General features: G+C 34.2%; 2 protein-coding genes across 3 annotated transcripts; one reads left to right on the plus strand and one right to left on the minus strand.

Moving 5' to 3' along the window:
- Nucleotides 719-8,103, plus strand: LOC18589751 (lysine-specific demethylase JMJ30). 2 transcript variants are annotated; one of them, XM_018128448.1, is made up of 6 exons: nt 720-1,312; nt 2,779-2,988; nt 4,521-4,655; nt 4,753-4,896; nt 6,857-6,949; nt 7,680-8,103. In XM_018128448.1, the coding sequence occupies exons 1-6, from the start codon at nt 833-835 to the stop codon at nt 7,866-7,868; spliced, it is 1,251 nt and encodes a 416-aa protein (XP_017983937.1). In that variant the 5' UTR covers nt 720-832; the 3' UTR covers nt 7,869-8,103. The 2 variants fall into 2 exon arrangements, with proteins under 2 accessions (XP_017983938.1, XP_017983937.1); XM_018128449.1 differs by lacking the exon at nt 6,857-6,949 and having other exon boundaries at nt 719-1,312.
- LOC18589756 (UDP-glycosyltransferase 92A1) lies at nt 21,642-23,882 on the minus strand. The gene has a single exon (XM_007014871.2). It carries the CDS (start codon nt 23,702-23,704, stop codon nt 22,187-22,189), a length of 1,518 nt encoding a protein of 505 aa, XP_007014933.1. The 5' UTR covers nt 23,705-23,882; the 3' UTR covers nt 21,642-22,186.

The raw sequence follows: 27,264 nt of genomic DNA on the forward strand, positions 1-27,264 counted from the left end.
CTACCATAAATAATCACTTTCTTTTTAATGAAAATGTTGCCTTTTATCCGTTACTAATAACCCTTTGTTGGAAAACTAGGGGAGGAATGGAAGGAGAAGACTGATGGGAGAAGAAGAATGTAAGGTCTCCCTGATTAGTTGTATAACTTTTATACTTATTTGTTTCTCAATAAATGAAGTGGAAAGGATTAGCCAGTATCTATTTTTCGCAATTATATCTTTCATAGCATTAACCAGACTACTCAGAGAGTCATGAACCAAAGAAAGAAGAAACTGCACCCAACACAAGGCCCAAGATAACCATCCATTCACCCTCACATATCCACACAAAAATACATATTAGTATTACTGCTCGCTTGATGGGCGTGAAAAACAAATGTAGAAGAGAATTTAGGGAGATAAAGTTAAAAAATATAATTTTTTATTTGATTGTGGGTTGACAGTGTCTAAAAATTATTTATATTTTAATACATCAAATCTAAATTCAAATATAATATTAAAATCTCTTAATTGAATTAATTGAGATGGAAACAATATGATTTGCTAATTACTAGTAAGTAACATTGTTATTATATGAACTATAGTTTTTATTTTGGGAGAATTGATACCACAAATTCCCAAGATTTAATATTTGGAGAAGCCTACTACTTTGATAAGAAAATGTAATAGATTTTAGACAAATAGCAATGATTATAAGATCCATGGTATAAATATCCAACGACCCTCTCCAAATATCTCCCGTCACTAATCAGTAAAAAGTGCATGCCCCTAACACACCCCCACCCCACCTTCACCAAATATCTCCCCCCACTGCATCACCTCACTGCCACCTATGTCCGCCGCCTCCACCGTTACCACAATTTCAACTCCAACCCTGGACTCCGAGTCCCCTGCCCTTCTCCAATCCATCACCTCCCATGGCGGCTATGCTTATGCTCGCATGGCCACTTTAGCTGCCGCCGGCGACCAACGGGCTGCCGAGGCGGCGCGTGAGATGGCATGGGAGCAACTTCACTCTGGCCCCTGGCACTCCGTTCTCCCCGTCTGGCGTGACGCTTACTCCATGGCGTGCCTCCACATGGCCAAGTTCCATTTCTCGAATGGTGAGTTTAGAGATGCTCTTAGGGCTTTGGATATGGGCATCATAATGGGCGGTCCTTTGCTTAGGAAAGATTTGGACTCCGCAATCGAAGCCGTTTCGGCCGCCAAAGCAAGACGGGATCATAACGGAGGAGCTGATGCTGATAATGAGGATCCCGAAAAAGCAAGGTGTCGATTATTGGTGTGTCCGGAGCAGCTTGATAAGTCCGAGGTAACGTTCGTTTTCTACATTTTTTTTTGGCTTGTTCTGACTAATGTGGAAATTGTTAAAGGCAGTGGTAAAGGTTATATTTATAGAAAGAATTTCGTAATTCCTCCTTGAAATGAAAAAGCAGAATAGTATCTTAACCAATCACGATTAGTACCAATGTGTACCCATTTACCAGATGTATTTATGTTCGTGCTTTTGGTTGAGCATAGTTATAATGTTAAAGGATTTTGTGTTATGGGTTTAGTGTAGTTTCCTTGTGGTCGTTCCTTTTGATATTATAGCCAAAAAGAGTGTTTCTATACATGGCAAAATAATGTTTTTAATAATTAAAAATGGAAAATGAATCTTTCTTTATTTTTTCAATAACAAAATGCATGGTTTTCCTTTATATGATAGATTTATACTTGACTGAGGTTACACTTTAGTTATTTGTTTTCATTTTTTAATTAAATAAGATTATGCATTTTACTAGTTGCTTTTGCTTTTCATCAATTTTGGAACAAATCAAAATGTAAATAGAAAATCCAACAGCCAAATGGAGCTTTGGTTTTCTCTTCTGTGAGTTGATTATAGTATTAGTTTTTCTGATTGCCATGTAAATGTTAATGTCCTCTTGAGCTTTATATGCTTATTTATGTGACTTTAAATGCCCATTTGGCTGATCATATTTATAATATGTTAGAATTTAGGATCTTTGGGCTTCCAGAGTGTAGTTTAGGGTTTTTTTTTTATTTGATTATAAGTATTTGTTTGTTTATTTGACATCTGCTTGTTTGGTGAAATGTTGACATTGGGCAACTCTTTGAGCTTTGGATCCTTTTTGTGGGTTATAAATACTATTTGTAACCTTTTCTATATTTTTGAGTATATAAAATCATTTGGTTCTTGCTTCATTATTCTTTATATGCCTTCAATGCGCTAAACAATCAGGACATAATATTATAGGAGCTGTACTTTGTTCTTTGTGGCTAATTTGGATTTGATGTTTACAGAAATGTAGAGTTTTTTTCTTGTAACTTGTTGTCATATGGATTCTATTATACAAATATCCTCTATCTTTTTATTTTGTATTTGTTGAGAATGAACAATGAGCTTGACATACAGACACATGTTCACAGGGGAAAGGGGGAAGAGTATCTTTGTATGACACACTCACACTTGCCTGTTCCTAAAGGGTTTTCAACTTTTGGAAGGTGTAATTGGGTATATTTGCTATATCTAGTATTTATTTTTTAAACTGATAACTTAAAATAAAAACAGGGTAACTCACTCATTCCCATTTCTTTAGTTCTGCTGTTGACACTATATATTTTCTCTTTTCATCATTTTATCATGTTGACCTCCTTTTTGCTGTAATTTGTTGCTTGTGATTACGTTGGTTGGTATGTTGCTGATAAAGAGAAATTGGTGTGGGAATATGATATTTTGAATTTTATGACTCATTCTGTTGCCTTTTCATCCTGTAGCTATTACGGATTTTACCAATAAGATCCTTGTCTTCTAAGATTGTGGGGAGGAGGTCTGCCCTATCTTTGGAGGGATTTCTACGCGAATATTTCCTTTCTGGTTCTCCAGTTATAATTACTGATTGTATGACACATTGGGCAGCCAGGACAAGGTGGAATGATATGGATTACTTAAGAAGGGTTGCTGGTGATCGTACAGTTCCAGTTGAGGTGATTAATCTTCCTGTTTGTTATTAAATTTCAGTAGAGATCAGAGTCACTACAAATGCTCTTTTCTATTCTGTTTTCTTCAGACAATATTCTATGCCTTATATCCTAGCTAAATATATGTTTTTTGTTTTTTTGTTTAAATAGTTTTTTGCTTTTTATTTTTCAACATAATTTGAAGTTATAGGTGTTACCCTGATTTAGGGATGTTCCAGGGCATCATACATTTACTAGGCAAGCTTGAGTCGCTTAACTGAGACTATTTACTCTGTTAGTGATCTTAATTGGTTGCTCCCAGAATTTAAGCTAAGGTGCGCTAGTATGTGGATCTTGATAATTTAACGTGGTTGGCAACTCATCTGTTGTATTCTTACATAGATCTTGATAGTTTTAGTTTGGTTCCGGAGGCGAACCATTTATTCATATGCTCAATGAGCTATTACTAGGTTAAAGATATTGATGCTTTTGTTTCTTTTGTAGACCTTGTAGTTAACTTACTCCATCTTTAGGCACCTGCCAAGACTCGCATAGCTGATGGTTTTACTGACTGCAAGGTTATCAAATAATGGATCTTCAAGTGTATCCCCACTGAACTAATAATCCTTAGTGGATGGAGCCATTGTTGCCAACTTTGAATCCGAATATCCTTCTACACCTTCTTGATTCTGAATTATTTATCCCATGTCAAGAATAGTATTGCGACTAGAGCTAGAATTTGCTTACCTTGTCACAATCAGCCAACCTAGTGGGCACACACACCCAGTATTTGCAAATATTCAAGCTTTTTCCTAACGAAACCCTTTCTAATCTGTTAGTTACCTTATTCTTTTTCTTACTTCTTTGGTTGAGTTTCATGTGATTATCTGTAGTTCTTAGACAATTTTGTTGGAAAAGGATATGAGAAATGGAATCCTTGTGAGATAATATGATTCCTATTAATTGTAATTTATTGAAGAAGAATGGGAAAGAAGCTTCAGATCTTCTCAGTTGGATAAATCTTGCAGAAAAAGGACTGTTACAGTGGGGACTATTGTGAACCAAACAGGTTTTTTTCATTTATTCTGCAAAGCTGCAAGAAGTGTAAAAAAAGAAAAAAGTGCTGTACTAAAGATCTTGTTTATAGTATTCTTGATGTGAAAACTTTGTAAAGCAGCCTATATACTTCTACTCATGATCGGTTAACTGCCCTGAGATTAAAAATGGTTAACTGAAGGAACCTGGCGTTTGGCCTTGATGGTTCATCCACCCTCTTTGGGTGGTGGACTTCCTGCAGGGCTGGGTTCTAGCCCAGCTCCTGCATATCCAATGAACCAAAAAAGAAGATTTTCTAGTCTTTAAAATTGTAAAATTACTTTTATCTTTACCACCTGGTTATTGTCAATAAGAATTCTTATTGATGACAGAGGTTGTATTTTGAGAACCATGTAGTTCCAATTCATTTTTTTTATTTATCTTTTGGCAAGAATAATTGATGCATAGATAATAACTTCTTAATTTTTTAACTGAAAACTGGTAAAGTTTGAAATGCTCTTCAGGTTGGAAAAAACTACTTATGTTCAGAATGGAAGCAAGAACTTATTACATTTTCCCAGTTTCTTGAGAGGGTTCAATCTAATGGCTACAGAAGTAAGGTCCCCACCTATCTTGCACAACACCAGTTGTTTGATCAGGTAGTATTATCCTTATTCTTATTTTATGTTTGAAAGATTTAATTTCACTGTTGTGTACTGAGGCCTTTAAATTATTGCTATTCTATAATAATGGCAGATAAATGAGCTGCGGAAAGACATTTCTATTCCTGATTACTGTTACGCTGGGGGTGGGGAGTTGAGATCTCTCAATGCATGGTTTGGTCCAGCTGGGACTGTGACACCATTGCACCATGATCCACACCATAATGTACTTGCTCAGGTACTGTACAGTTGGATGTATGCATTAATTATTCATAATAAATGGTAAAAAGGAATTGTGGTCTCATGAAACTGCTTTAAAACCTCATTAGGCTTAAGATGAAAACCTTGGGGAACTCTGAAGCTACCAATTTGAGATGTTATGTGACTTCTATATTGGAGCTTAGCTTATTTTAGAAGTACTAGCTTGTCTTGTCTTACTGTGCTGCTATACATGTTAATGGTCTGAAATTTTTCTCCCTTCGGTTGGGGTAGGTGGTTGGTTGTTCTTATAGTGCCCCATGATAACAATTTATTTTTCTATATTGCATTCAATCATGCATAGACCAGTTTCAGTAAGTCTAAATGCAATAATGCATATAATCCTTTTGCCACTGCTTGATTTGTTTCAGCTAGATGTCCAATCTGGTTGTTATGCTCATACTTAAATGAGTTGAACTATCATTGACATGCTATCTTGTACTATTATTTTACATATTATGTACACATGTATGGAAGGCTTCAAATTGGTAAACCTCTAAGTGGTTTGGATTTGGAAAGGCTAAAATAATACTAAATAAGTTTTTGAACTTTCTCTTTTTTCTCAAATAAGCCTCTATTATTATACTGTACCCAAACAAGCCCCTATTCTATGATTTGTATCCATATAGGCTCTTATTTTGACGAAAAGATGTACTTGTATAATGTCTTCTTAATGGCAGTTGGCCAATTGGTATTTTCTGCACATATAGATGTTGATGTGGCTTTCCTGATGTGGTGAAATTGGCTGAGCGGAAAAATTTCCCACCCAAGATGTGGTTATTCCAGTCTAATTTTACCATGTCAAAAAAGCCACGTTGTCTTCCATGAGTGTGAAGGATGCCAGTTGGCTATGAGCTTAGTAGCTGTTAAGGTAATGTGTGTTATGGGACAACTTTTTGTCAACATGAAGGCTTATCTGGATAGAAATCATAGAATAGGAGCTTATCTGGGCATAATCAAAGAATATGGGCTTGTTTTAAAGAAATTTGAGATAGTTTAGGGGCTTATTTAGTATTTTAGCCATTTGAAAATGAGTAGCTATTTACCATCTACTGAATCAATCACAAAAGAGAATTTCCAGTTTGTATTGAGTAAATAATGAGTAGCAGCCTAGGGAGTCAAGGTCTCCCTAATATGAATTGTATTTGTATCTGTTGGGGTTTTAACTCAGTGAATAAAGGGATGTTTTCTTGCATAATCAGGGAAATCATCTTAACCAACATTGTTATATATTTCTGTTATCGCTTTTTGATATATTTAGGTCATCAGGCATTTAATTTCTGCTTCACTTTTTGGGTCTGTTGGAGTATTTGCATGCAAAATTGGATGTCCTGGTTGTTAAGTTTAAAAGATAGTGTGTTTGATTTGGGGTCCTAAAATGGAAAACCATTGGGCATTTGGTTGGAATTGATTTCGCATGAAATTAAAAATGTTTTAATCTGTTTCCTCTTCTAATTTTCTTTTTAAATAAATATACACAATGTAAATATCCAGTTTTAACATGCATTCTTGTAAGTACCAAATCATCTGAGGGGTCACATGTCTTACTGTTCATGCCACTAGAGGCATTCATTCAATCATCTCCTTTATGGAAAGGGTAATAATGTGAGTTGGGGAAGCATATAGCATTTCTTGAGCTGTGTTATGGAAGAGCACCAGTAATTCATTGGTGATGGTTGACTTATGCTTCTCTTCAAGAGTATTGCTTCAAATAGCTATTCTATCTCTTCAACTATTTAACATGCTTGATTCCAATGCCTGGCATGAACTTCTTCTTCCTTTTTTTCTTTTAAATTTTTTTAAATAGCTTTCTGTCATTTTTCATTTCCTTTATGCTGCACTTTTTATGCACATTGGTTGGTGGATAGTAGGTGCACTTTAGACCTATCTCTGTGTGGATTTAGTTTTTCCTCAATCATTATTATACTTCCTAATTTCAGGTTGTTGGGAAAAAGTATGTAAGACTCTACTCTGCTTCATATTCTGAGGAGCTTTACCCATACAGTGAAACAATGCTCAATAATTCCAGCCAGGTAGCGGAACTTTTTGCAAGATTTCACTTGATATTTTGAATGAGACAACTTATATCCCCACAAATCATCCATAGTCTCTTAAGACACATGCACAAACACTCTCTCTCTCACTCAGACACCTTGCCTGCCTGTTGGGTTATCTAATACTCTGTTGGTTAATCATCTTTGTTTTCTTTTATCTTGGTGAGTGCAGTGTGCATATCTGGTGTCAGATTAGGCTTTCTTATGATTTTTAATTAAACTTGCATCTATTATTTTTCAACTAGGTGGCAATGTCTTAGATTTGTTCCTGCTATTTGCACGATAAGCTTTTAGCTCAGTTAATTTGCAGCAGAGCAGACACTTCCTTGCATAGGGTAGAAGAAGCTTGTCTAGTATCGATGTTAAATAATTGCATTCTCTAGTAGCTCCTTGTTCATTTGTGTGCTATATTGCCTTTTTTTTCCTCAATTTTTAATATCTCTTAACTGTTATGTGAATAATGTTTAAGGCTGTAAAAGTTAATGTGGTAGGCTGAAGGAAAAAGTTGTAGAGCTTCTGGATTTCATCAAGAGCATTATATGCCTTTATTTTATGGCTATTTACTTTGGATATGTAATGCAAGTTATCTCCTACTATAGATCCCCTTCATTATGCAGGCAGTTTAAGGGGCAGTTTTACTTTTCTTTTGGTACCTTAATAGTAAAAAGGCTTTTTTGCTGAATACTGACCAAAGATCTCTTTTTTGAAGGTTGATCTAGACAATATGGATGATGTAGAGTTTCCAAAGGTTCGTGACTTAGAATTCCTAGACTGCATTTTGGAGGAAGGTGAAATGCTTTATATCCCACCGAAATGGTGGCATTATGTGCGATCCTTAACAACAAGTTTTTCTGTGAGTTTTTGGTGGAGTGATTCTGGGAGTTCAGCAGTGTCTTGATAATGTATTCTTTCCATGCTCTAATTCATTTGGAATAGAACTGGGCCTCATATCGAAACCTTAGCTGGTAAATTCATATACAGGCTGAAAGAGGACAATGATAAGTGTATTCTTATGTGTATAGAGAGTTTGTCTACTCAAAGGAAGTTGGTAGAATGTAATCATTTACAATTTTGAGAGTATTTCGGGTTATCTGAAGTATGATATTGAATACCATCATCTTCCACAGTTTCTATCTCTCTCTGCTTTCTCATTGAGGTGTAGGTCTTTGTGGAATAATGAACTGGACACCCAATTATTGGGTAAACTTCTTCGTGTTATTAAAGGAACAAATTATAGACTAAAAGGAAGAAGATAGAAACAGAATGGATAAACTTTTGTTCACACTTACTTGGCAGAACTTACAATCACTCCTTTATAGAGCAAATACCAATAGCACGACTCCACAACTACCTACACACTTGGTAAATAACAAACCACTTTTTAAAGACGTGGTTAAAAACAAAACATTGAATCCTAAGAACTAGGATTATTGACTAGAATAGCAAATAAATATCTCTAACAATCCCTCAAACTGATGTGCAAAACACATTCAGTTTAATAACACCTTGCTGCAACAAATCATCCCTCAAATTGAATTTTCAATATTGCAAACTCTTAGCATTTCTCAAAGCTTTTGAAACGCGGCCAATTTGAGGGGTTTGGTAAATATAGTTGCCACCTGGTCTTCACTTCTGCAGAAAATGAGATCAATGGTTCCATCCTTTGTGAGATCCTGCAAGTGGTATTTCACATCAATATGCTTGCTTCTTCCGGGTAGAACAGGATTTTTGCAGAGCTTTATTGCTGAACTGCTGTCACGATAAATGGGAGTAGGCTCTTCTTGCTTGAAATGAAGCTCCTCAAGAATATTCCATAACCAGATTGCTTGACAAGCACATGTTGCTGCTACGAACCCAGCTTCTGTGGATGATAATGTCACAATTGATTGCTTCTTTGAGGACCACGAGATTGCCCCTGAGCCCATCACAAAAACATACCTCGGTGTACTCTTCCGGTCATCAGGGTCTCCTGCATAGTCACTATCTGTAAAGCCAAATAAATCTGACCTTTTTCCCTTTTCGTACAGCAACCCATAGTTAATGGCACCTTTTAAGTAACCGAAAATTTTTTTTGGCAGCAAGTAGATGAATTTGGATACTCCACGTATCTGCTAATAAGGCTTACAACATGCTTTATATCAGGTCTGGTTGCAGTAAGGTACAGCAAACTCCCCGCAATTTGCTTGTAAAGAGTGTTATCACTCTTCCTACCTCCTGGATCTCTAGCAAGCTTCAGTCCCATTTCGGTTGGTGTGCTAACAGGATTGCAATTCTTCATCTGAAACCTGTTTAAAATTTCTCCAACAAATTTTTTTTTTGAGAAATAAAAATTCCAGCAGCAGATTGATTCACTCTTATGCCAAGTGTAAGAACCGGAGAGAATCGATGAAAGAGAAATGAGAGAAATTCTTGATCAACTTTTTCATTAAGAAGCAAAATAAAATGTACAATAGAGTATTTATCCTCAGTTTATTAACAAATTAAGTTAAGGAGGGAAAATTAGTTATGACTAACTAAACTAACAACTATTTTATCACAGGTAAAAGTAAAATAAACTAACCTAGATAAATTAATATGAGTTACTTTTATTTACAACTTTGACAGTAAGGCTTCATGACACTGCTTTGTTTCTTACTATATTAAGCTCAACTTTAGCTACTATGGCAATATGTGAGCCCTCATCCTAGATGATACTCCCCCTTAAGATGCATGTGCATATTATGAACATGCATCTTGCCAAGCAATTTGTGAAACTGCTTTGGCAGCAGTGCTTTGGTAAACAAGTCTGTAACTTGATCTTCAGTTGAAATATGAGCAAGTTCAGTTACCTAGCTAAGCACCTTTTCTCGTATAAAGTGATAGTCCATTTCTATATGCTTAGTACGCTCATGGAAGATTGGATTTTTACAAATGTAAATGGCTAATAGATTATCACAACAAAGCTTGATTGCTGAAGTTTGAATTACTCCAAAATCTGCCAAAAGACTTTTCAACCATATTACTTCATAGCAGGTTGATGCCATTGATCTATACTCGACCTTCGTTAAGCTACGAGCAACTATTGCTTGTTTCTTTAACTTCCAACACATTAATGAATTTCCAAGAAAAATTCCATATCCAGTTACTGATTTTCTTGTGCCTGGGCATCCAGTCTAGTCACTGTCACAATAGGCAGATATTGTTAAATCTGAATTTGATTTCATTAAAACCCTTTGTCCTGGTGAGGCCTTCAAAAACTTTCAGAATTCTGTGTGCTACAATTAAATGTTCTTGAGTAAGCTTATCCATAAATTGAGACAATACTTGAACTACATATGAAATATCTGGCCTTATGAATGTTAAGTATAACAACTTCCCTATCAACTGCCTATAGCCTGTAAGATCCATTCTTTATCTGTTTCTTCCATTTTCTTGAGCTTCTGATTATAGTCCATTGGAGTTGTTACTGGTTTACTACCAAGTAAACCATATTCTTTTAACAAGTCCGGTGTATATTTCCTCTAACACAATGATATTCCCTCATGAGACCTTGCAACTTCAAGCCCCAAAATATACTTCACTATTCCAAGATCCTTGAGTTTAGACTGTATGCAAAGTAATAGTGAATAATCTGATAAAGACTACTTAAAACCATACTATATTAATGAAGCAATAAACTTAGAATTCCATTGCCTAGATGCTTGCTTGAGGCCATATGACGATTTTTGTAATTTGCTTGCTAATTGAGTACCAATATGAATCTATAAACCCATTCCTTTGAAAAACATTACCAAGATTATATTGAAGATTGCATACTCCAGTATCGCCTGGTTGTTTAAAATTTAGCTTTAATGTATTTTAAACATTAGATATTGAATCCATGTATAGCACTGTAGATGCTATAAGAGGTGAAATAGACTTTAACAGCCAAGCCAGGATCAAATTATTACACTTAATCAATGCTCCAAATAGAGGATCGTTACTATCTGATTTAGGTATGATTCTATCCAAAAACTTATCTTTTTTCTGATTGAAACTGCTAACAAGAAAAACATACTCCAGGCCACATAATTGCTTGAGGTAAGTTTAAGGTTTATCACAATAATTCCATGATGATTGATATGATAGAAATAGTAGGGAGATTGCATGTCTTCAACAATTGATGTTAAAGACTTTTGAGTTAATACGGATTCCATTACTAATTTCCAATTTCAAGATTCAAAAGTAACTAACAGAAGTAAAATTTCATCAAGCACAAGATTCAATCAAATGAACAAACAAAATTCCGAAGCAGAAAATTCAATCTGACAATTCAACATTCTTCAAAATTATTTGAAGGAATTGAAGAAGAAAAACTAAGATTCATACTAGGAATTTATAGCTCCCGTTCTGATACCATGTAAGAACAAAAAAAAATAGTTGAAAGAGAAATGAGAGAAATTCTCGGTTAGCTTTTTCATTAAAAAGCAAAATAAAATGTACAACAGAGTATTTATACTCAGTTTACTAACAAACTAAACTAAGGAGGGAAAATCAATTATGACTAAGTACTAACAACTATTTTACTATAGATAAAAGTAAAATAAATTAACTAATCCAAATAAATTAACATGAGTTACTTTTATTTACAATTTTGACACTAGGCCTTCATGACATTGCTCAGTTTCTTACAATATTAAGCTCAACCCCAGTTACTATTATAATTTATGAGCCCTTATCTTGGCTGATACCAAGAAAATAATGCATCAAACTAAGATCAAACATATCAAATTTAACCATCATGGACTCCTCAAACTTTTCAAACATACTACTATTATTTCTAGTGAATATAAGATCACCTACATATAATAGGACAATGAGCATTTTCTCACTATATTTAATTTTAAGGAAAAACATGTGCTCATATGAACATTTACGAAACCATTCTTTCAAAAAAATAAACCTCAATACGACTGTACCAAACATGTGGGGCTTGTTTTAATCCATAAAAGGCTTTTTTTGGTTTATACACTTTATGCTCATTTCAAATCTTAATATATCCAAAAGGTTGATCAATAAATACCTATTCTTCTAAATCACGATCCAAGAAAGCCAATTTCACATCCAATTGGAAGATAGACCATGAGTTTTGTGTTGCCAATGCGATCACCAATCTATTTGTGTTGTGTCTTGCAAAAAGAGTAAAAAATTCTTTGTAATCTATGTCGAACTCTTGTTTGTAGCCTTTAACAACCAACCATGCCTCGTGTTTGTCAATCCTACAATTTTTCTTCATTTTTGTCTTATATATCCACTTCATGTTAATGTTATTTTGCCTTTTTAAAAGATCTGTCAACTCCCAAGTGTTGTTCCTTTCAATGGCATCAATTTTAACATCCATAGCCTTCGCCACTTTAATTCTTTTACATCGTCTTCGATAACTAAAGGATCACAATATGAAAATAAAGCAAATTGAACAAGTGATTCTTCATTATTGTTAATTCTTTGTACTTCATACTCCTCCATCCATACAGGTCTTCTTCTAACTCGTCAAGGTCATTGCTCATCATTAGCTTCAACTGTTGAATTGTTTTCATTGATTGGTGATTGCTCGTTCACCATAGGCTAGACGTTTTCTAAAGGCTGGTGCCTTTATCTCCATTTTCTCCATCAAAATCAGCTTTTATTTGTTGTTTGGTATTGTTTTCATTCCTTATCTAGAATTTTTCTTCATCAAAGATCACATCACAACCAATGACGATTTACTTGGTGATAGGATTGTACAATTTGTACGCTTTTAAATGTTCACTAACACCAAGAAAAATGCATTTCTCTCCTTTGTCATCAAGCTTTCTTCTTTTCTGATTTGGAATGTGAGCATAAGCTATGAAACCAAAGATTTTGAAATGGTCAACACTTAGTCTACGTCCATTCCAAGCTTCTTGAGGTGTCATGGTTTGAACAATTAGTGTGGGACTTCTGTTCAATACATGAATGCTCCAATTATTTGCTTCAAGCCAAAAACTTCTTAGGATACCTCTTCTTACCAAAATAGTTTGTACCATATTCAAGATTGTAAGATTTTGCCTCTCTAAAATGCCATTCTATTGCGGCGTATAAGCTATTATAAGTTACTTTTAGATTCCATGTTCCTTACAAAAATTTACAAATTCTTGTGAGTTGTATTCTCCACCATGTTCACTGCAATGAATCTTTATATACATGCTTTTTTCCTTTTCAATAAGCACTTCGAAGTTTTTAAAAGCTGAAAATGTTTTAGACTTTTCATGCAAAAAATAAACCCAAGTTTTTTTACTATAATAATCATCAATGAATGTTATAAAATAACGTTTACCACAATTTGATGTCAAATTGATATGCTCGCATATATCGGAGTGAACTAACTCCAACACCTTCTTTGCTCTCATAATTTTCCTTCTAGAAAATGATCTCGATGTTGTTTGTCAACAACACAATCTTCACAAATTTGAGAAGGACTCTAAATTTGTGGAAGACCAGCCACCATATTCTTTTGTTGTAGCATTTTTAGACCACCAAACTTCAGATGTCTATAGCAAAAATGCCATAGTCACTCCTCGTCCTTCAATCTTGCAAAGAAACATGATTGAGTAGTGTTGTTGAGATGTAGTGAAAAAATCTAGTTTGCCATCATGTTAACTTGAGCAATTAAGCCCAATTTTTTATCTTGAATGCGACAAACTCCATCTTTGATAAAAATCACATATCCCTTCTCTTGGAGGTGACCAACATTAAGCAAGTTGGTTTTTAGTTTTGGAATAAAGAGAATTTTAGAAATAATCTGATTGGATTTTTCTTTGATGTGAATTTTTACATTTCCTTTGTCCATGATAGAAATTGTAGAGTTGTTGCCAAACTTCATAGTGTTGCAAAATGGTTCATCCAATTATGAAAACATTGACTTTTCTTCACGTAGATGATTGTTGTAGTCGGTATCTAAATACCACAAGTGTTGGTGGCTTTCTTCTTTAGCATAACATGCCATCAAGAGAGAAATTTCTTCTTCTTTCTTTGCAAAATTTGACTTTTCTCCATGTTGTTTATTTAAATTAGTTCGACATACAAACTTATAATGGTCATACTTGTGACACTTATAGCACTCAACTTTTGATTTGTTTACTAATTTTGTTTTGTAATTTGTTGAGTGATGACCATCACTGCCTTTTCTTCTCCCTTGAGAATAATGAGATTGATTGTTTTTCTATCTTTTGGTGTGGCTATCTCTGATCTTTGATTCCTTTGCCTCATTCTTTTCCTTGATCTTCCTTACTTGGTGTTGAAAAATGATTATTGGTTGCGACCTATAATGCTTGCTCCTTTTGTTTTTGTTGGTTCATTTTTTACTCATGAACCTGCAATGAACCCTGCAATTCATCAATTGAAAGAGAATTAATATCTTTTGATTCTTCAATGGAACAAACAACATAATTGAATTTCAGCATCAATGATTAAAGAACTTTCTCAATGATCATCACATCTTTCATTTTCTTGCCATTGATTCGTATGTTGTTCATGATTGTCATTGTTTTTCAGAAGAAATTTAAAACAAAACTCCCCTTTTTTCATTCGTAGTGTCCTGAAATTGGTGCGAAGTGCCTAGAGTTATGCATGTTTCATTTTTGCATTCCCTACATATTTTTTCTTCATTGACCCCTAAATTTGTGGAGGTGTCTTTGCAAAGAATTATTTCTAAGATTGATCTGTCAATGGCTTGAAAAAGGTAATTCTTTACCTGAAGATCCTTCAACTTCAGTGCTTTAAGTTTAGTATTTTGTCCATTCATCAACGTGACACTAGTGGCTAGTTTTGCTACCTTAGAATCAATGACTTGCCAATACTTTTTTGATCTCAAGAAATTTTCAATCAACATGCTTTAATGATCATAGTGACCATCAAAACATGGAATAGTTTCTTGAACAAAAATCTCAGACGCCATAAACACTCACTACTACAACACAAAATTGTAGAATGAAAGTTTTTTGTTATATTACTCTTTGTACCTAACCTTTTTTATCACTCCGCCTCACTTTTCTCACCAACCTTGCTCTAATACCACTGTTATAAAGGAATAAATTGTAGAGCGAAAGGAAAAAGATAAAAACAGAATGGATAAACTTTTGTTCACTTACTTTGTGGAATTTACAATCATTGCTCTTTATAAAGTAAAAACCAACAGTTAATATCATTAAAATAGGTTCCACTAATTCTAATGTGCAATAGCATATGATTGCATAACTACTTGCACAATTGGTAAATAACAAACCACTTCTTAAAGACTTGGTAAATAACAAACCATTAAATCCTAAAAATTAGGATTACTAACAAGAATAGTAAATAAATATCTTTAACACTTCGGACAATCATTTGTCATCCTAATAGACCATAAGTAGCCATATCTTGAAATAAATCAATGTTATTCAGCCAGGGAATTGCACATAACACTAACTTATTTATTTAGAGTAGATTAAAGTTAGCTTGGTAGAAAAAAAGAGTGAAATGATCAAAGCGAAAAAGGGGAGAACATAATATTTACTAATGTTTTTGTAATACCCCTGACCTTAGTGGAGGTTAAGTGAGTCATGCAAAATCTGATTAGACTAACCAATTGGCCATGACATGAGAGGTGCATGTATGTATATGAACTTGAGATAATATGTAATACCCCTGACCTTGGTGAAGGCTAATATAAGCTACAAATAGTTTAGATTAGACTACTTTAAGAGTTGATGCGAATATGTGGATATGTGTTATCCGTGTTTTAGTGCATAATTATGATATTTGATAAGCCTGAGGACTAATGAGTGATAATATATTAACGTCAAGGTATAAGTAAAGGGAGCTATGCCAATTATGCATAGACATTAAGGAATGATTAATGGCGTAAATGTTTTGAAGCTTAGTTAGGATTTGTCATTTTGATTTGGTATGCACATTAAAAATATGGGTTTTGTTTGTTGATTTTTGGTGTTGGATGAATGAAAAATGAGTATGGAGACTTAGTATGTGAAATAAGCTTAAGTATATTAGTGTTCAAGTGCTGAAACCATAAAAAAATTTACAAGTTTGGGCCATGTTTCGAGACATGAGCTAGTGAGTCTTGATACATAAGCCATAATGTTTTGGAAATTTTCCAACGGACATGAGGTTTCAAGACCGCCAAAGAGATGTCCCAATACATGAAACTTATGCTTATGTTTTAGTCAGTTTTGATACAAAGTATGAAAATAATTAAAGAGTGTTCCGATACATGAAGGGAGGCTTACTATTTTGGCTTGAAAAGACACTAAAGTCTCAAAACATTAATAATAGGTATCGAGACCTATAGTACAATTTGCAAAATATATATGAATTGGCTTTAGGTAGTCTGCCCATTTGGAGTTGAAAGAAACTAAGCTTCATTTGTTTGCTTTTGGAAACCCCAAGCCTTCCATTGGTGTTCAAGCTACTTTTGAGGTGATTGAAGCTTAGAAAATTCTATTAATAACTTAATTTACTATTTGATCGGTTTATGATTAAAATTCTATTATTTACTTCAATTAAACCATTTTCCCATGAGTTGGTGATTCTTTGGAGTTAAGCTAGTTAAATTTAACACTTAAGGTAAGGATTTATGCATTTTGATGTTAGAAGTAGAAGTTGTGGTTGAAATGTTGTTGAAGGTTGAGTTAAAACTATGCTCTGAATTTATTTGAAAGCTGAGAAATAAGGTTTTATATTTTGTTAAGGGAGAATACAAGCTTAAGGGGATTGTTGCTGCACTTGGAGATTGTTGGTGAGCAAAGAAGAATTGAGTGGGATGTTGGTGGAAAATTTCTTGTAATTGTGAATGGGGTATTCTTTTGAGATAAAATAAATAATTAAGTTTTTGTATGTATATATCTATATGCTAACACCAGTTGAGACATTTTTAAATGTTAGCCTAGAAGCATTACACCTAGGCCATTGCTTGATTATGAGATTGGAATTTTGATTATGTCTGAGCAATGATTATGATTTTTTAAAAAAGGTTTCATGTATATGTATACAAGTTATATATACACAATTTGAAAATGGGAAACAAGCCCTTTAAAGACATTTTAAAATCCTCAATGTTTTTCTACAGTTTTTATTTGATTTGTGATGAGCCCTATGATGGCTATTGCGCATGATTTTCTCTGTGTTGAGGTATAGGGCCCACAACCCTATTGTTCTGCCTGTTATTAATTCAGTGAACACAATTGCTTCTATAATGTGTTAATGTTCCTGCATTATGGTAGTCCATCAAGCATCATTATGTCTGCATTATGATGGTTTATTGAGCATTGTTTTCTTTGTTTGATGAAAGATTGTTGAGTTTATGGAATGTGCATACATATATGTGTTGCATAGGGTTTTTTGCCTAATGCTTGTAAGGAAGGTGGTAAGCAGGACGGTGGTAAGAGTCTCGCCTATGATTCCCGTCACGGTGGTAAGAGTCTCGCCTATGATTCCCGTCTATAGTGCTTTAATGAGTACCAGTTTTGTCTACAAAGATGGTGGTAAACAAGGACGATGGTAAAAGTTCTGCCTACAGTGCTTTGATGAGTACCAGTTTTACTTGTAATGATGGTGGTAAGTAAGGACAGTGATAAAAGTCAAGCTTGTGATTCTTGCCTGTAGTGCTTTGATGAGTATTAGTTTTGCCTGCAGGGATGGTGGTAAGTAGGGATAGTGGTAAGAGTCCCGCTTGTGATTCTCCGATGTAATGCTCTAATTCTATCCAATGATTCTAATTTCAGATGATAACTTTTATATTTTGTCGGTGGCTAGAGCATTGGACAATGATTTTGATATTCCATCTATGGTTACGGCATTGGATGATAACTTTGATATTCTGTCAATGACTACGGCATTGGACGATGACTTTGATATTTAGTTAGTGACTTCGATGATGACTTTGATATGCCGTCGACAGTTTGACATTGGACTAGCTCTATATTTCCATCGGTTGGCCATGGTATGATGGCTCTGTCTATTTGGTTGTTGGTAAGCTTCTGCTTCCTACAAATGTATTCTCTATGGAATAGTCCTTATAAATAAAATCTAATTTGATGTGTAGCTATGATTTAAAGGGTCAGGTTATGTATTAGCTTTAAGGATATGCTTGGCATATATGCGTATATTGTTTGAAAGATCATTTTATAATCTATTCGGTTTGGTAAGCATCTTAGGATTGAGAATAATCAACTATGAATTTAATTCTTTAAGACAAAGGAGTTAGAAATAATAAATCTTGGAAAGGCTTTAGTAAAAGGGCTATTGTAATTGGAGTTTAGTTAAAGATCTGAGCCTTGCTTTAAGTCCAATATTTTTCATGCCACAATTTGGCAATTTGTTCAAATCAGGATTTCTATACAGCAAAAGAAAAGGTAAGTTCCCAATGCATTTGATATAAATGATGAAATCTGTCCATGGTGAATTATTGTCTAAATTCTATTTTATGATATCTACATGAACTTAAAGGTATCTGGCATTTGACATGGCACTAAGGTTAGTTCAATTTTGTCATGTTTAGTGAGAAGCTTGTACCTCACTAAATTAGTTGTGATTGTAGATCATGAGAGATAATGAGTCAAATAATGTGTTGGTTGGTGAAGCCCCAAAGAGGGAGCTCTGAATTTTGATTTGGGAAGAAATTTGATTTTGTTTATTGAGTTAGATGGGGTATTAGTTTGATGAAGCTTATTAATTAATATGAATGCATGCTACTTAAATGAAATCTGTTGATATGAATGCATGATACTTAAATGAAATCTGTTGGTGGGATAGAACCCTAAAATTGTTTTGGTAAGATTTGAAAAACTTCGAGGCCCCTTTGTGTGTATGTTGGGTAGTAAGATGGACTTCCGAGTCAGTCCTTATTGGACATTTATATTGACTTGATTATGCGTTAGGTTGTACACTTGGTTGCTATATAATTTGTTTCTTCTTAATAGTCTCTGTTAGATTTATACATGTTCTTCCTTTCTTATTTCTGGTTTGGATCGAGATCACGTTGACTTGTGCCTAAGTGAGGCAATATGATTAATAAAGGAAGTTAGTCAATGAGAGCATTTGATGCTCGAATGAAATCTGAGTTATACGGGTAAAAGACCACAATCTAATTTTGATGAACTCTGTTATGATTCAAAACCCTTCCTTAGGTAAATGTGGGTAATATGATGGGTTTTAAGCCAACCTTTATGTGGCATCTACCTTGGTTGAGCATGCCCTATTTCTGTACATTTGGTTTACAAGCTATATGCATATACAATTTGCATATGAGATGGACTTTCAAGTTACTCTTTATTTGATATTTGAATTGGCTTTAAGTATGCCATAATTGCTTTGTATTCGATTTGCACATCTCACGTTTAATATAACCTGTTCTGCTTTTGTCTATAAGTTTGATTTACATTGTATACTTTTGAATTATCTATTTTTATATAAAAACTCTCCCATATTTAACTTGTTTTCTTTTTATGCTCACTCACTGAGTTATGAAAGACACATCTCAGTTAATTGTTACCTTGTGCAAATAGTAGCTCTTTCAAGATCCCTGCTTAGGAAGCGAGTGGTTAGTGTTTGTCTAATAGACGGACTTTTTGACATCTGGTAGGCACCTCCAATCCACCAAGTCCACTCTGCTGGTTCTGTTTTAGTTCTAGTCTTGGTCTCAGTTTGCTTTTGGTTTGTAGGCATGGAGTTGCCATTTGATTCTGTCTTGGACCCATCATGTTAGCCAAGTTATAGCATCTTTTGTATATGGTGCATAATTGCACTTTTGTTTCTGATTTAGCACAATGATATGTTGAAAGATGTGCCAAGGTGCATTTGTTTGTAAAGAGATTTAAACTCATGATATTTAAGTGAGTCATTGTATATATTTAGTTTGGACATATGTTCTGTCTTATTATTTGTTATTTTGGGACTTGCTCGGGACTCGTATACCAATCATAGTCCCTAGATTTGAGTTGCGACAGACTTTTAGTTGAGAAAAGTGCGGTTTAGGGTAAGCTGTCAGTTCATATTCTCATTATTCTTTTCACATGTACCAAGTAGGAAAGTTTTGAAGCAATTTGTAGCATTTTATAAAGGCCAACAAAGTATTTCCAGTTAAAATATGACGTTTTGGTTTATGTTTTGATGTTATTCTTGTTTGGTAAACTGTTTTCATCACTTCAACCCCCCAAAGTAATTAATTCTAAAAGTTAGCTTCACCATATAGTTCTAAAAAGTGCCAACTCTACTTTCGCTAATCATGCATAACATAACAACAAGTCAACAAGCGAACCCCACCAGGTCTCTTATCCAGTATTTGGGTTGAATAGTTCTTGAATTAAGAAAGGAAGGAAACAAGTTGTTTAGCATAAAACAAAAATGAACATTTGTAGAGATAAATCAATACATTTCTCTTAGCATATTTAGTATGAGAGGCAGGTTTTGGTAGGTCTGATATGATACCATTTAATCTAATGAGAAGAAACGCTAATCAATACCATTATTTTGATGATATTTATAAAAAGATTTTTAATTAATATATTGTACATCCTTAAATTTAGCTAAGAAAATGTGTTAAAAAAATATTGTTTCAAAACTTAAATAGTAAAAAGGTTCATGTACGAAGACCATTTTTCAATTAATTTTTTTCTTTTTTTTCAGCTGAATGGGTCATTCAATTTTGATTAATTCTTGTAAAGAAAAATTAACTTTCGTCAAATTAAATATTAATTGATATTGATGCGTTATATAAATAAAATTAAATCTAATATTTAGGGAGTATAAAAAATCCATTGACATTGAATCGGAGGCCGTTAACTTCTCATCTGCTTCTAACCTACATGCTTGTAAAATATCTAAATCACTGCCACCAAGCACGGAAAAGTGGTTTGCAAAAGATTGTACTACCAATTACCATCTGACTGACAGCTCGGCCATCTACCAACCCTTTGATTCGTTTTCTTGTTTTGGAGCTGAGGTGGGCCTCGAGGTATCACTTTTTAGAGTTGTTTTCATTTGACATATCAAATTTTAATCAGTACAGTACCCTGCCCTAGATTCGAAAGCAAAGTTTAACGATGATGCCCCTTGGAACGATAACATCTGGCCTTTCTCTTGGCGGAGGATCCAAAGGGGGCACGAGAAACTTCGTGGCTCCTGCTTTGGACTAGAAAGTAGCAACCAACAGGCAGGCCTTTTTTTACCAAGTCAACAAAAAAAGAAAGAAAAAGAAGAGCAGAAACTAGAAAGCCTTAATTTGTTGCCGCAACAGTTTATGTAGTTTACGTTAAAAAACCTTTTTTCTTCTTCTTTGATGGAAGGTAAGTGTGAACAGATAGATAGGATAGCCTAATGGCTGGATGCAACTTTCATCCATGAACAAAAAAGAAGAAAAGAAAATCATGAACAACTTAGACAAACTTTCGAAAGCAAAGTTTAACGATGATGCCCCTTGAAGTCGTGTATCGCGTGGAACCAGGACATACTTCTTCCTTTCGTCCACAAGGATTCATACATGCGTCCTTACATATGCTGGCTTTATTGCTCCTTTTTGCAATCCTCGTTTTTTGCTGTTGAAAATACCGTTTCGGTGAGCACGAAGTCGGGAGATCTCCAAGGGGACATCTAAATATTAAAGTCTGAAACTGTGATTTGAAGACATAAATCAAATACAAAATGAGAAAAACAAAGTTTATGATATGAAAGAGATTTGTCTTTATATTGTGTTGTCCAACTTAGACATGAACAAAAAACAAAAAAAGAAAATCATGCATCAATATTGTACCAACTGGCTACTATCCTTGGATATTACTCTTGGGGGTCATATATCAGTTTCAAGAACAGAGGAAAGTTGATTCCCTATTGGCACTCTTCCATGCACCCTGGTCATTCAGATATCAGGTCTCCTCATCCATCAAATATTGGACCAAGTTCATTTGGGGTTCAAATGAATAGTATTGGAAGTGCACGCCTCACTAGATAGGAAATGCACGAGCATGTAAACAAACCGGAAAATAAAGAAGGAAAAAGTGGTGATAATAAATGTTTATAGTGCAGAAAGCTGGAACTGAAATAAGAAAAGAGAGATGTTGAAAATTGAAAAAAGGGAGTAGTCGTTTTTCCAGCCTTGGATTTTTTCAAGGGGCAAGACAATCACCTAATAATTCTCAGCTCCAGGTCCTTTTTCTCATCCAACATTTTTGACTTGTTGCTCTGTTCAGATCAACCTCTTTTTGACTCTTTTAAGTTTTGAGTCCTACCCTTTTGTTGCTTCTGATCATTCTGTCCCCTCATTGTCCTCGCTGCGTTGAAGAAATCGTCCATCGCTTTGACAGAAGAACCCTTGAAACCTTTCTCATCTTTCATGGCATTCTTGATCATCTCCCCCACTTTAGAAGCTTTCCTTCTCATCTCCTTTCCTTTCATGCAATCACTCATCACTAGTTCAATCTTTGCTGCGATATCTTCATGCTTAACTTCACAAGTTTTTCCTCTTGCCACCTCCACACAAACCCCTACGTCTTCCACCAAGAACTTCACATTGAAGAATTGTTCAGCCGCCATAGCCCACCCAATTAATGGTACCCCATGACTGAGTGATTCCAGCACAGAATTCCATCCACAGTGACTTAAGAAAGCAGATGTAGATTTGTGGGATAAAATCTCCAGTTGGGGTGCCCATTTATGCACTACCAACCCTTTCTTTGACTCTCTAATTCTCTCTTCAAATCCTCCAGGCAACCATTCCTTGGCTTTGAATTCTGAATTGATTTCAAACCCTATGGGTGGCCTGACAACCCAAATAAAATTCTTGCCACTTACCTCCAAAGCTTTGGCTAACTGCATCATCTGTGATGAAGAGATGGTGTTCATAGATCCAAAAGAGACATATAACACTGAATTTTGAGGCTTTGTATCTAACCATGCTTTGCAAAACTCAGGTGTGATTCCTGCTTCTTTGCCAACACGTGCTCTGTTTTCGATTGACAACAATATTGGCCCGACAGGCCAGACTGGCGTACCTAGCTTTCGCTTAAAATACGTCAATCCAATATGATCGAACTCCTCCACTGTGTTGAACAAAATCCCACCAGAGTTAGCCCATTCTGGCAGATATTTACCATGGAAAACTGACCAAGAATCTGTGCCGTCTGCCTTTGACATAGTTATAGGCAACTGGGTGAACTGTATCTTTGAAGCTTCTTGAAAATCTGGCAACAAAAAGTGATCATCTGCCTTTACTCCCTTATGAGGAAGATTTAGCCAGATGGAGTAATAGCAAGCCAAACCGAACCCACCAGCCCCACTAAACACTGCATGAAACACGCCAAGCTCCTGAGCAATTCCAGCCATCCACCCAAAAAAGATGTCTCCAATTATGCAAAGCGGGAGTTGGCCGTCCTGCTGTTGTATGATATCTTCAATAAGATCTTTGAAAACAGTCCCGAGAGAAGCTGAAGCTTCAAGAAGTCGGATGACAAATTGGTAAGGAACAACATCACAATTTTCAGTGTTTGGAGGGAGGCCGTGATCGCAACTATTGAAAGGGATTTCAAGGAGTTGGATAGAGGAGGTCGGAGGCAGGGATGATCTTAGTTTCTTGATGTTAAGAGGGGTGTTTACAAGGGTTATTTTATAGTTTCTTGTTTTTTCTATGTGAAGGGCTAATGCTAGGAAAGGAATGATATGGCCTTGTGCCATGAAGGGGAACATTACCACATATTCTCTCTTTTCTGCCATTTTTTGTTTTGGTGAAGACTGAAGAAGTTGAGAGAGAGTGGTTCCTGTTTACTGGTTTTCGAAGGATACAAAGCACTTTCAAAAAGGTTCAAGGGATTATTATTTAGTCATTGGATTGTCAATTGTGACATTGTGTTGAAAACTGAAAAGGCATACCTGGCCCTTTACTGGCTTTAGTTTTTTTTTTTTTTTTGCTTTTTCCAAAAATAAAGTGGGTAATTTTCTTTCTATATTTTTCTCGATGGAATACTTTCAAGTTTGCTTTCGTCTTCCAAAACAGTGTGTAAGAGCAAGAGGTGCTCGTAGACCGCACGTGACATCTGACTGTCCCCTTTTAAATAGCATAAAATACTTTGATTCTCTTTGGGTTAAATTATAATTCTATATAAGTCTTTTAGTATTTAAATAGACAATTATCTCATACATGTATATGATAATAACGGGTAAACGTGAAATATCTAAAATATTTTTTTTCTACTATTTTTTACTATTTTTTTTCTCTTAAGTCGACCAACAACGCTTCTTTACACCGACCAACCACTTTGCAGCTGAATCTAACCGCGAATGTCAAATTCAGCCGAATCACCCCAAAGGGAGTGTGATCTGGTTGCGCAACCCAGATCTTGTGCTCCCTTGGAGAGGCTGAGATTGACGCTTCCCTAGAGAGTGTGATCGAGCTCAATGCTCCCTTAAGGGAGGGTGATCTAGCCACACTTCCTTGGCCAGATCTGGCTTTCCTCGGCCAGATTCAGTCTCAAGGTGGTTGGCTGGGGAGAGGTAAGGTAGAGAGAGTTTTTTTTAATAGGAGAGAAAAAATTTTAAATGTAAAAAATTATAATTTATATAGTGTGGTAATTTTTAAAATTAATAAAAGGTAAAATTGTATGAGAAATATTGCCACATCTTCAAACTTAATGGAAACATTAACTATTGATTAATAATTAAACATTAACATATCTAGTGAAAGATATTCTTTTAAGGTGACCTGTTCATTTTGAATACTAATGGACTCGCGTGGAATAATGGTTAAAATTTACAAAGATTAGAGTATTTTACCCTTTTAAATATCAAGTTCGAGCTTGGCAAGTCACATTCATTTATACATTTTTATTTAAATATTAAAATATTATATTTTAGAGTTTACATTCTTGATTTTAAAATAACATAATAAAAACACCTGGAAAGACCAAGCTCAAGCTCAAGCTCAATTTGAAGAGAGAGATTATACTCAAAATTGACCGAATTGAGTCGAGTTTGGGATTTGACTTGGGAGCCCAATTTATAAACACTTTTACTAAGAATAATTTTTTTAAAGAAATATTTTTATCTATGTAATGCATTAAGTTATATCATATTTACAAATCAATAGTTATACTTATTAAATATGCATATATATATATATATATATATAATTATTTTTTTAAGGTTGGTGTTTGTCTTTTTCTTTCATCTAAAAAGGGTAAAAAGATATTTACTTAATCCAAAATTTTATGAATGCTTAGCTTATGCTTGGCAATGTTTATAAAAAGATTAAGAGTTTAGGGTTGTTTTCCATCTATCCATTTAATTATAAAATTAGAATACTAAATTACGTTAAAAATTATATTATACATATATAGTTAAATTAAAGGTAAAATACCCTTACACTTTTAAGTTTTGATCAAAATTTCAAGCAGGTACATTAGTTTTCGAAATGAACACTCCACCCAAAAAGTGTAAACACCGTTAACAGAGATGGTGAAAGTATTAAAATGCCCTTTTTCGTTATTAATTTAAAAAATTATTATTAGATTTTTAAAAAATAAAAAAAGGGAGCATCAATCGGTGCTCCCTAACTCCCTAAGACCAGTGCTCCCCAAGAGAGAGGGAGCACTAATCACCAACAATGCTTTTTTTTTTTAATTACTAAAAAAATTATATAATAATAATTTTAAAATTAATAAAGGGTAAAATTATCATTTCAATATTATCACATTATCAAATTAACGGAAACACTAACAGTTGACTAATGGGTAGACCTATGTGTTTAGCAAAAGATTTTTTTTGAACGGAGTATCTATTTCGAAAACAAATGGATCTATTTGAAATTTTAATTAAAACTTAGGAGGTTGGGGGCATTTTACCCTTAAATTAATGTGTAAAAATTTTCAAATATATTTCTAACGCTTTTGTATCCCGTCTCTTAGTATATAATAATTGGTTGAATGCTTGAAAAACCCATGAATTATTCAAAAAAATTCAAATAAATCCTTATTCTTCTAGTCCTTATACATTTATTTTGGGTAAACCAGCCTTTATGACTAAATGTTGATTAATTGTCATAAGTGAAAATATTAATTGTCATTTAATACTCATGTGACATTGACATGGTGTTGATGTGGAGAGTGAAAATATTATATAATTACATCATCGTATCACATTAGTAAGTCACGTCATCATCTATTATAAAATTTTAACATGACATGTTAGCGTCACATGACATTGAATGATAAGTGACATTTTTACTAACAATAATTTCTCAACAATTAGTTATAAGGATTTGTTTGACTAAAAATAAGTACAAGAACTTGATTAAATATAATAAAAAGAAGTACAAGAGCTTTTTTATGTATTATATCATAATAATTCTGATTCAGTTGCAAATTTTCATTTCAATATTGATTTTCATTAAATTAAAATATAAAAAAATTTGGGGTTTTCCCTTTTATGTAAGTCTTAATTTGAAGAGCTTGCATTGATAATGATCAAGTCATTTATTATTTCAAAAAATAATGAATTCATCTTATACACCAATGATTGGTGGAGTCCAAAAGCTCTACAAAGGGGTCTCTCTATGTCATGTGCCACCTTTCTTCTAAAAGAAATACACTTCTAACAAAATTTCATGTTAACATCTGTCACTAATTCTACCATTAACGTAAAAAACCTCTTATGTCTCTTAGTCTTAACTTCGTAACTCTAGGTTATATGAGTTACCTAACTTGTTTTAGATTTACATCTATTAGGTATTATTTATTATACATAAGGTTTTTACTGGGAGTCAGAGCAACTTCAGTTTGGATTTAGAACTCAAAAAATTGTAACTTCATCTCTAATTAATTTATGTGTGAAACATGAATATATGGATTTAGAGATGTAGTAAATCATTATTGTAATAATTAATTGTTGGTATTTGTTGATTACATGAATTAATATTGAATGCAGGGTCCTGTATAGTTTTCAAATTTTTGTAACTATAACTTTAAAATTCGTAATTCTTTTATGTATGCTGCAATTGGAATCTAGGGTCACTATCAAAAAAACATGTTTTGGTAACGGAATATTTTTCGTTGGTAAATTTTGTCAGAAATAAGCAATAGATTACCAATGTAACTTGAACGCTAGCAATACTGAGGGAAAAACCAATGAAAAATCGATAGAAAATGCCCACGAAATATAATTCGTCGGTATTCCATTGTTAAAACAAATGTGCGTATGAATAGTATAATTGTGCGAAGTTTACTGACAGAACCAATCCATCGATAAACATTTATCAACAAAATTTATCGACCGTTTACTGG

This window comes from Theobroma cacao, chromosome 9 (assembly GCF_000208745.1).
Source record: "Theobroma cacao cultivar B97-61/B2 chromosome 9, Criollo_cocoa_genome_V2, whole genome shotgun sequence".
Lineage (NCBI taxonomy): Eukaryota > Viridiplantae > Streptophyta > Magnoliopsida > Malvales > Malvaceae > Theobroma > Theobroma cacao.